The 12500-nt window shown below is 26.3% G+C and overlaps 1 protein-coding gene across 5 annotated transcripts in view; it reads right to left on the reverse strand.

Moving 5' to 3' along the window:
* Positions 1-12500, reverse strand: part of LOC124951288 (IQ motif and SEC7 domain-containing protein 1) — a 98119-nt gene that overhangs the window by 49538 nt on the left and 36081 nt on the right. Inside the window, exon 1 of one of the 5 annotated variants that reach the window (XM_047499487.1) lies at positions 2564-2863. The exons of the other annotated variants lie outside the window; for them this stretch is intronic. Within the exon in view, the coding sequence (XP_047355443.1) occupies positions 2564-2721 (158 nt within the window). The 5' untranslated portion in view covers positions 2722-2863. Of the gene's footprint in view, positions 1-2563; positions 2864-12500 lie in introns of those variants that run through there. 5 annotated transcript variants of the gene reach the window in all.

The raw sequence follows: 12500 nt of genomic DNA on the forward strand, positions 1-12500 counted from the left end.
ATATATATATATATATATATCGTGAAAAGATAGAAATTGTACTATTAAAATTCCATTACACGTAAACGGCGTTGTTGATTAGGGTAAAAAAATATTTTTGTTGTCTTTAGTTTCTCCTTTTTTGTTTCTTTTTTGTTTTTGTCCTTCCTTTCTTTTTTATATATAATGAAACTACTATGACATACTAGGGAACGAAATGAATGTTAGAATATTCTCGACGATTTGGAAAATATGCGATGTGTGTGTGTGTGTATGTGTATGTGTGTGTATGCGTGTGTTGGATCGTGCTGCGTGCCAATCTAAATCTGTAAAAAATGCAACGCCAGTAAAATCGTCCGACGATGTTTTTAAAAAGCCTCGGAGGAAACCATAATCGATTTTTTTTTTCTTTTCTTCTTTCTCCTTTCTCTTTTTTGGTTTTGTTTTTGATTCTTTTCCTTTCCCTTGTCTCTTTGTTCCCTTTTTCTTTCTCTTTATTCTCATTTTTTCTATTTTTTTTCTTTTCTTTCTTTTTCCTTTAAATAATCCGTATCTCGTTTTCACGCTCATTAAAAATAATAACAATAATAATAATAATAATAATAATAATAATAATAATAATAATAATAATAATAATAATAATAATGATAATAATAATAATAATAATAATAATAATAATAATAATGATGATGATGATGATAATAATAATGATGTTAATAATAATAATAATAATAATAATAATAATAATAATAAAATATATTATACAATAAATACTCGGTGTATGTAAATTAAAACGAAACGAATCAAGGTCTCTCTCTCTCTTTCTCTTTCTCTCTCTCTCTCTCTCTCTCTCTCTCTCTCTCTCTCTATCTATCTATCTATCTCACTCTCGTACATATGAAGAAAGGAAACGTTAGAGAGTAATAGAAGTTACGAGTGCGTTAATTCCCATGCGTAATTGAAGCACGTTAGAGAACGGCTCTTTAACGCGTTAACTTTACCTCTACCTATTCCTCTCCCCCGTCCCCGCACCCACCCCCGCCAACGAATTCCATTACTTTTCCCATGAAATTATATTCGCACGCGTAATATACGTTTCGGGAAGTAACAATTACGTCGTCTATAACTAGAAAATTGTTAAAATTGTTAAAAGAACGCGTGATACGCGTATAAATGATTATAAATCGTTTTCATTTTTGATTGTTACGTAACGATCGATATAATTGATCGATAAATCGAAATATGATTTTAAACGATCTCAAGAATTATATATATATATATATTTCTTTTTTATTTCCCCACTTTTTTAGATCATTCAAATTTCGTGCAATTTATTTTAATAATCAATTTATTAATTAAAAAAAAAAAATAGTAATAAATAAATAAATAAATAAATGGAGATAATTAACGATTGAAATTTGTGAAAAATCCTCCTCTACACGAAATATATTAATGATATATTATTGACGATAATAATATTTTGTAATTGTAAAAATAATTATAGACAATAAATAAATACCAATGATTCAAGTTTGTTTGATTTGTTTAAAATCTTATTACAAAAAATATAATAATAATTTAGAACCATTGAAGGAATAATGTCATTTAATGTTAACAATTTGTTTTAATAATCAATCAATGAATCAATGAATGAATAAATGAACGAATGAATTAATTGAACGAATATACATATGTAATCTAATTTTCTTTTCTTTTTTTTTTCTTTTTTTTGTTTTTGTAAAATTGGCATTAATGACACATAAATAAAGTGAAAAAGAGAATATATTTATTATTATAAGTATTAAAATAATATTAATCGTGTGTGCGATTAATGTTTTTTACTACGATCTAAAATACGTGCGAAATAATTCAGAGTAGAATTATGTCGAATGGAAAGTGGCTGACCACTTGTGGTAGAACAAACGCCACACAGTAGGAGTAGTTCTATGTTCTGAAACGATTACGGGGATGTATTTTAAAGCCACATATTAGATATATATATATAGTGTTAGTGTATGTATGTATGTATGTATGTATGTATGTATGTATATGTGAGTCGAGCTTTCATATCCACAAGCTCATATAAATCATTCAGTTATCGTATATTACGTTCATACAATTCAACGTCAAACCGAAGTGCCTATTACTATCAACTATGTACACACACGAGCACGCTTACAAAAAATAATATATATATGTGTGTGTGTGTGTGTGTGTATAATAAATAATTATGTATATATAGAAATTATTTTTTATTAGTAACTAAAATAATAATTTAATATACATTAATAATAATAATAATAAAATAATAATAATAATAATTTTATATAATGGATATTGTTAAATAATATAACAATATTAATATATAATATATTAAATTATTATTATTATTATTATTATTATTGTTATTATTAATATTATTTTTGTTATTGTTTGTACATTCGTAAAATGTAGAAAAATTAAAAAAATCTGATAATCAGAAAAATTTATATATATATATATTTATTATATATATTATTTATATATATATTTATTACATGTATATATAGTTTTTGTCTTTATATATTATATAAATAAAACTTACCTATAATGATTTTTACGACAAAAAATAATCGAATGGCATACGACATTATGAAAGAAACTTTGACACGTTATCACTTTTGTAGAATGAAGTTTTGACATTGCGAGCTCGGAAGACACTGTTATCGATCGTTCGTACTGATAATGCATTCCACCGATCATATTGTGCACGATCGGTTGCTTTTAGATGACGAACATCTCTCAGAAAAGAAAATCGTTCAGATTCCGTTATCTTATCTCTAATATATCATCACGATTGTCTTTGAGATACGTATATACACGTATTTCTGGATAATATGTAAACACAAAAAGAAGAAAAAAAGAAGTAAAAATAAGCAAGAAGAAGAAGAAGAAGAAGAAAAAAGAAAAAGAAAAAGAGAGAAGAAGAAGAAGAAGAAGAAGTGAAAAACATGTCTCGATATTTTTGCAATTGTTTGACAAATATTTTTTTCTTTCTTTCTTTCTTTTTCTTTTTTTTTTTTTTTTTTTTTTTTTTTTTTTAATTCTCGAATCACGTGAAATAACTTACAATCGCTAATTAAATTTATTTATACAGATCTATATACATATTCTTATACTTTTAATTTGCATTCTATCATTGTCAAATTTTAATTAATTATTTAATTTATGTATTTATTTATTATTAATTATTAATTTATCATTCGAATCACATAGACACACACAGACGTACATTGACGATTATTATCATCAAGTTTACCTTGGAATTCTGTTTTTTTTTTTTTTTTTATTTTTTTTTATTTTTTTACATTACTTTTTTTATTCTTTATTTAATTATCAATCAATTTTGAAATAATCTATGATATCAATCGATTTGCGTCCAAACAAATACTCTCTCTCTCTCTCTCTCTATTTATATTATTAATCATCTATTTGTCCCTCCTACGATTCATATTCTTATCATCTATTTAATTTACTTCACTTTATCTTACTCTTCCTTTACCTTCGTTTTCTTTTATTTATTTATTTATTTATTTATTTATTTATTTATTATTATTATTTATCGAAAATTATAGTAATACTGTTAATTAATTTATGTCAAATGATTATTCATATAATATACTTTTACCGTACGATATTGGCGTATGAGGAAAACAAAAAAAAAAAAAGACAAAAATTAATAAAAAAAAAAATAATAATAATATAACGATTTAACGAAAAAATATATATAAAAGTTTTACTCCTTCTCAACGAATAAAATTTTAATTATTATACAATTACGTATAAGAATATTAAATAAGAAACAATTAAAATCGTAATATACGTAATCAAAATCGATTATAATCTTAGCTTACTACGATACATTTTGAATTAAACATTTTACATTAATTTTCGATAATAATAACAATAAAAAAAAAAATTAATAATAAAAGAGAAAGAGAGAGAGAGAGAGAGAGAAAAGAAAGAAAGCAAAAAAAAAAGAAAACATTACTGTGCATTTATTCGATCAATCGATTATAACTTCAGGGGCAGAACGCTTTAATCACGAATACGCCCACGTTATCGTGTTTAACGCCTCTATTTTATAATACGAAATGGAAAAAAAAAAAAAAACCAATCTTATCGAAGAATTTCTAAACCAACGACGTTAATGTTAATTCATGATATTGTTAGGCTATTTGTTAAATGGTAAATAAGTATATACCATTAGAAGATATATTGTTAATTTTATAGATGGATTTGACGCGAAAATGTGACTTAATCCAATGTTCTATGTAAATTTAAAATAAAATCAATAGAGAGAGAGAGAGAGAGAGAGAGAGAGAGAGAGAGAAACAAAAAAGAGAAAGAGAAGGAATATATAAATGGATATCTATTGTGAAATGTCAGTCAGAGCTTGTAAGATTATTAAACAAATGGGATAGAACTGGGTACAGAGTTTATCCTTTTTGCTCTAACATGAGCACGCACCCAATATATATCGTATATGATATACAATATGTTTTTCATCCTGGTAAAAAAAAAAACAGAAAAAAAAAAAAAAAGAAAGGAACAAACTAAAAAGAAAAAATATAAAATATACGCAGGGTGTGTTTTCATCGGAACGAATTTTTTTTCAACGACACAATTCGAATCAATTTAATTGTTTAAAGAAGAAAGTCAACAATAATTTTTGTCCTTTTCTCCTTTTTTTTTTTTTTTTTTTTTTTTTTTTTTTTTTTTTTTTTTTTTATATACGACGAAAATATCAACCAAGATCCATTAAGAAAAATGTATCATTTGTAAAATATAATCTCGTAGATACAATTGAAATAATTGAAATAATTTAAATAATTATTACGTTATCAAAATAATAATCACTTATTTACAGAGATTAATTAATCTACTCCATTCTAATTATCTTATTATATTATATACTATAAATAAATAAATATATATTATGGACTATTAGTATGCTTTTTCTTTTGAAGATCGATCACCGATAGATATAATTAATAATCAAATAAAATTATAGTTATATAAATAATCGTATAAAATTATATATATATAATTTTATATAATATATATATATATAAATTCGACTTTTTGTCGCATACAAAATATTCTACATTAAAGTATACAAAAGATACATTGTATCATCGAAATTTCGACATCATATTTATATTACGTCAGAGAAGCCAAAAAAAGAAAAAAAAAAAAAGAAAAAAAAAAGAAGAAAGGAACTAATTGTACTTACAGAAGAATCCAAAGGAAGAAGATGAATTACGAAGAGACGAAAAAAAACACAAAAACGAAAAAAAAAAAAACAAAATTGTCTTTGTTCACTCCACGATCACTCGTCTCGAGAGAGAAAAAAAAGGGGGAAAAAAAAAAAAAAAAAAAAAAGAGAAAAAAAAATTAATGCAATGATTTTCTTCTAAACGATCGTCGATGAGTATATATCGATTTTATATCGATCGTATTGAAAACTTTTTTTCTATTATTTTCTAATGGATAAAAAAAATACGGTCGATATGTACAATATACACACACACACACACACACACACACACCTATACATACATGTTTATATATATATATATATATTAATATATACACACGCATATGTGTATGTATATGTGTGTAAATATAAAAATAAATACAATGCGAAATATAAAAAGATTCGATTAAGCGCGCGTACAAGCACCATACTACTTCCGTGATCCTTCGAAGAAAATAAAGTTCAACTTATGGGACACAACATGAGGCGACGTATAACGGCGCGTATCTGGATCATCAAAATTGTATGGTCTCTATCTATGTATATACGAAAAAAGAAGGGTGGTGTACGGGGAGAAGTTAAACCTATAAAGCCCCATTGCCCGATCGATATTAACACTATGGGGTTGTTCCTTTTCTCTCTCTTCTTCTTTCTCTTTCTCTCTCTCTCTCTCTCTCTCTCTCTCTCTCTCTCACTCTCTGTTTCTTTCTCTCTCTCTATCTCTCTCTATCTCTTTGTCTCTCTTTTTCATTTGTGAATTCACCCAAATTTTTCGACACAAGTCAACAAAATTATCGAGAACATTTAATACAGATATACGAAACATATCAATCTCATAATATAATAACAATGATTATAACTTTTTTTTCTTTTTTGTGATAATTAATTATAAATCTATTGGTGATTGATCTTTAAGAAAAAAATGAAAAAAGGAGTGAGAAAGGAAAAAAAAAAAAAAAAAAAAAGGGGACGATTAATACAGATATTCGAAACGTACAAATATACCGTAATATATTAATAATAATTATAATTTTGTTTGATTATTAATTATAAATGTATTGGTGATCGAGATTTTCCAGAGAAAAAAAAAACAAAAAACAAAAAAAAAGAAGAAGGAAAAGAAAAAGAAAATAATACAGATATTATATCGAAATCGATGAATTTAATTTATTATTGAAATATCACATTAATTATTATCATTCATTCTGTATAATTCGATATTATGTAAATAACGATTTACATTAATCTCATTAATATTATTAATCACAGGAAACGATTATTATATATAAATAAATATATCGTAGAAATCGAAGAGCGAAATTTTCGATGATATATCATTATCATTATTGTTCGATCTATTTCATATAATATTATCTATTACCTACACACACATACACACACACACACACATATATATATATATATATACACGCATATGTATGTATATATAGGGTGGTCAATGAAAGACATTTATTTATTTTTAAATTTATTTTTGTACTTTTACATCATTCAATCTTTCAATGGCCATCCTGTATTAATCATTCTCATTAATATTATTAATTAAAATGAAACGATCATTGTATAAACGATATCACAGAAGTTAAATAATGAAATTTTTATGGAAATATCATAATCGTTATATGAAATAGGAATAATCGTATATATATATATATATATATATATATATATATATATATATAAAAAAAAAAAAAACATAGAAATCATAGATTGAAATTTTTATATATATATTCCTAATGATTTATTCTTATATATTTATTCTTATATAATTCATATATATGAAATAATTATATCATTTTTACTAATATTGTTACCAAGACGAAATGAGAATCGTAGAAACGAATAATTAAGACATATTTGTACTCCCCGAGCTGAGTCATTCGATGAAAATTGGCTTGAGCGTAGTGCGATGGTAAAAGGTTCCGTTTAAAGAGAGAAAGAGAAAGTGAGAGAGAGAGAGAGAGAGAAAGAGAGAAATTTAGGAGGGGAAAGTCATGGTGAATGATTCAGAAGGGTGGAACTGTGAAAAAGAGAGAGGAAGGGTCGATGAAGGAACGACTAAAAATCAATAACGTTCCCACTTTCGTTCTCATTCGCGTTTCTTTCTACAATTCTTTCATTGTTAATTCTCTCTCTCTCTCTCTCTCTCTCTCTCTCTGTCTCTCTCTCTCTCTCTCTAATTTATAAATAGAAACGAGTCTATACGATTTTATATTCGAGAATATTTCAAACTTTCGTCGATGACAATTGCACAACAGAAATAAAATAGTATTATGAGAAAAAAAGAAGAAGAAAAAAAAAAGGAGGGGGAGGAGGGAATTCGAAAGTTAATTGACATAGTTTCCTTTGTTATGTTTTATATAGGCAAAACTTTTTATCCATGTCTATACTCTGTTAGTCTATTTATATCTCTCTATGCACGTATGCACGCATGCATGTATGTATGTATGCATGTATATATGTATAATATAGATAAGTACATACATAAAAAAAAAAAGCCTCATCTGACATTGGCACCTTTTTTTTTTTTTTTTTTTTTTTTTTTTTTTTTGAAATCCAATTGCTTTATTATTATTCAGAGAATAGAAACTCGGTTTCGGGAACTGGCAACGATTCAAGTTTACGTTACTCTATTCAAGATACGTGACATCGTTCGCCTATAATTCTATTTCTGTTTTTCATTTTTCTTTTTTCTTTTTTTTCTTTTGTTTCTTTTTCTTCTCATTTTTTTTTTTTCGTCCTTCAAAATTCTACTTCTCTTACATTAACTTCGTTAATTCTATCGTCGTCGTAAAATTACAACGAACAAAAATGCATGATTGATTATTAGGAGAAAAAAAGAGAAAAAAAAAAAAAAAAAAAAAAAAAAAAAAAAAAAAAAAGAGTAACATAGAAAAATTGTCCTTAAACCGACGTCATCTTAAAGTAAAATGTCAAATTTATAAAATAAAATAAAAAAAAATATATATATATATATATATATAACAAATTTGATCATTTTCAATTTAAAGAAAAAAATAAAAATAAAAATAAAAAAAACAAAAAAAAAGAAAAAGAAAAAGAAGAGAAAAAAAAGTATGTAAGCGCGTTAATACGCGTATGTGTATAGAGATATGAGATAGAGAGATAAAGAGAGAGAAAGGTGAAAGGTAAGCTTTTCACATTTTACATTTCACTTCCTCAAAGATAACACGTAAGTGCAGATAATCTTCTCGTTAGAAAGGTACAATCGTTTCATCAAAGAATTATCGATTGCCAATTGATCGATCGTTCGATCGTACGACGATGCGCGAAAAATAAAACCAAAGTGAATTTTATTTCCTTTCTGTGATACTATTTTTTTTTCTTTCTTTTTTTTTTTTTTTTTTGTTTTCTTTCTTTTTTTTTTTTTTTACGATCATGCAGTTAAAAGTTATTTTTCTATTGGTTCCTTGTAAACGGGATTATTAGAAGAGAAAGAGAGAATGTTAGAGAGAATGTGAAAGAATTAGAGAGAATGAGAAAATGTGAGAGAATGAGAAAGACAGACAGACAGACAGACAGAGAGAGAGAGAGAGAGAGAGAGAGAGAGAGAGAGAGGGAGGGGGTTGTTGACGATGGGGGGTGGGGGTGACAATGCATCGGCTACCAGCAAGCAATACACCCCTGTGCGCACGCCAGCAATCGATAATAGTCTCGCACGTGCGATTTCAAGCTACGTCGAGCGTGTGGTGTTTTGTGGCCCTACCAAAGGGAAATCGATACGCAAAGGAAAAACCTTGCCTTTTCAAGGCCGTAGATCATATCTCCTTCCATATTGTTTTTCCGTTTTTATTATTATTATTATTATTTTTTTTTTTCTTTCTCTTTTTTTATCCATTTTCTTCTCTATTTCTTTAGCCCTTTTTCTTCATCTCTCATTCTGTCATATCAATCTCATCGATTTTTTTTACATGTGTTTTCTAAAAGTAAATAATTGTTTTATATCCTCTCTCTCTCTCTCTCTTATTTTTTTTTTTTTTTTTTTTTTTTTTTAATAAAAAATAAACGAACAAATGAATAAACGAATGATACATTAATTAATTATTAAATTAAAAATATCGAAGATACTTCAAAGAAATTATTATCTATGTACGTGTAAATAAAATTTGACAAATAAATAAATAAAGTAAAAGGAAAAAAATGGAGGAAAAATGAAAGAAAAATATACGTCACACGTTAGAATATAAAGTTAAAGGAACGATCGCGTGTGCACGAGGATCGTCTTACAGGGGGCACAATTATACGCTTAACGTGCGAACGCATGTTATGCGAAAACGGAACGAGTTATAACGCGATAATGTCTCCTGAAAGAAAAAGAAAAAAAGGAGAAAAAAAAAACATTAAATGCAATAGTGTGTTTGTACTCCTTCGGTAAATACATATACACATTTACTCTTTCTCGTTCAAATAAAATTCACATACATGTAAGTGTGTGTGTCTGTATATATATATATATATATATTTGATCGTCCTTTAGTACCATATTTATGATTATTTTGTAAAAATATCACGTGGTATCACCAAGTGAAACAAAAAAAAAACAAATTCCGAAACTTTCAAGTATTGAATTTTTTCACCGTTCATATCGTCAACGAAATAAATTGAAATTATTTATTTTAAAAAATAAAAAATAAAAAGTTAATCGCTGTCAAAGAATTAAATTTCATAATTTTTATTCAACATTAAATAATAATAATAATAATAATAATAATAATAATAATAATAATAATACGTAATAATATTCATATAATGAAAAAAAGAAAAAATACAAAGTGAAAGATAAAAAGTAAAAATTAAATAAATAAATAATCAAATAATTAATAATTAAATAATTAAATAATCATATTAACGAATAAGTCAGAAATTAAATACATTATTAATATATATATAAATTTAAAAATAATAATAATAATAATTAATCAAAACTTACTCGCAATTAAAATTCTATCTCTTTTGTTATTTAGAAAGTCCTAGTGTTTTTGAAAATAAAAGATAAAAAATGGAGATTAAAGGAAAAAAATAAAAAGGATTACTAACGATATTGCAATTTCATGATAGTTAATATTAATCAACCACGTAACCAATCACGATCGATATATGTTTCTCATATTAATTACTTTGCTATTATTGTGATCATTTTTTCTTTTTCTTTTTTTTTCTCTCTCTCTCTCTCTTTTGGATTATATAATAACTATATTGTACTCGTTAAAAGAAATTTTGTCTTTTTTTATTTACTGACATTACATTCGTTCGTTGATATGGACGAAATAAAAGAAAGGAAAAAAAAAAAAAAAAAAAAAGAAAAAGAAAGAAAAAGAAGAAAGAAAAAAAAAGAGAAAGAGAGAGAGAGAGAGAGAGAGAGAGAGAGAGAAAGATAGAAAGAGAAATAAAAATACAGGGACAAAGACAAATACGTTTGAAGTAAAGGAAATATCAATTGGGAAATAATTATTTCCTTTTTAAAATAAATTAATTAAATTTGATATCGGTGTTACTAGATTAGGGATTATTATTTGTTCGATCGATTAGCTAAAGCAAATCGTTGAATATGTGTCGGTAGTCGATTCTTCTTAAGAAAAGTTTATGGTGTGTATACGTCCCATATGTATACGTCTTTAAACGTGTGCGTAAACACTTTTATATTATACGTGTTTTGATTCATATGTATGGGACTCTACCCACGCCACCACCACTACCACTACTACAACTACCACTACTATTACCATTACCAACACCAACATCAACACCAACACCACCATCATCATCATCTACATCATCGCCAGCACGATGGTGCGGACTCGTTGTGTGCTCGCTCGACCGTTTGTGGGTTATACTCGACCCACGTAAAGTCGCCTTCCTCGGCCATTCTAAGCCACAAGGTTTCTCCCACATGGTCACACAAACGCAAGCGTAAAACACTATATACCGGGTGTTCTATCAATTATGGTTATATATATATATATATATATATATAAAAAAAAAGAAAAGAAAAAAAAGGAAGAAAGAAAGAAAGAAAAAAATATTAGTTTCTAACTCGAATCGGTCAACGTCAAAACGCGATTATTTTCTATTACACGCACGTCGCTCAGGAAAGACAATTCATTCTTCGATATATGCGTGAAAATATTGCACGTGTGTGTGTGTATGCGTTTTTTTATTGGAAAAAAAAAAAAAAAAAAAAAAATTCTTTTCAAAGATCATATCATTTTTTCTCGGTGATAATCATTTTTCTTTTCTTTTATTTTAATTTTCTTTAAGTCGTTCTTCCATCCGTTGAAAGTTTTTTTTTTATTTTTTTTTTTTTTTTTTTTTTTGGAATCGTGAAAAGATCAATGATAAAAAAGAATAGTTCGCTTCTTCAAGAATATTGTTATCTATTCAAACACAATTCATTCTTTTACGAGATTGATCGAGACATATATATATATATATATATATATATATATATATCGTAGCGGATCGAAAAGTTTCTTAGGTGATATCGAACATCAATTAATCTTCTTCGAGACATTTTAGGGTCTTGTAGTTTTACGAGCTGAAAAGAAAGAAAAGAAAGAAAAAACCAAAAAAGAAAAAGAAGATAAGAAAAAAGAAAAAAAAACGAATTTAGCTTGACTAGTTCTCGAAGAAGAATAATTGAATTTTAAAATCACTTAGAAACTTTTGTTCTACTCTCCTTTAACGTACGTACATACGCACACACACACACACACACACACACACACACAAACACACACATATATATATACATAGATACAATTATTTATCTTTGACGTTAAATCAAACTTTCGTTTGAGTACGATTTTAATTTAGATATATACATCGTAATCAAAACGAGCGAAAGGATTACGAAGAAGATATAAAGGAAACAAAAAAAGGAAAAAACGTAGAAGAGAAGGGAAGAATAAAAGAAAGAAAATAATAAATGAAAAATTAAATTCATTAAGCGAAAAATTTTTCCTTTTTTTTTTCTTATTCGTCTAATTCGTCGTACTTCTTTTTTTTTTTTTTTTTAATCAACATTCGTTAAGCTTTAAGCGCAAAGGAGCTTAAACATACGCACAATATTTTTAGCCGCGGTCAAACGAGAGACAAAGACAAATAATGCGAGGAGAAAAAAGGAAAACGAAATTAAAAAAAAAAAAAAAAAAAAAAAAAAAAAAAAAAGAAAAAGGAAAAGAAA

This window comes from Vespa velutina, chromosome 8 (assembly GCF_912470025.1).
Source record: "Vespa velutina chromosome 8, iVesVel2.1, whole genome shotgun sequence".
In the NCBI taxonomy this organism is placed as follows: Eukaryota; Metazoa; Arthropoda; class Insecta; order Hymenoptera; family Vespidae; genus Vespa; species Vespa velutina.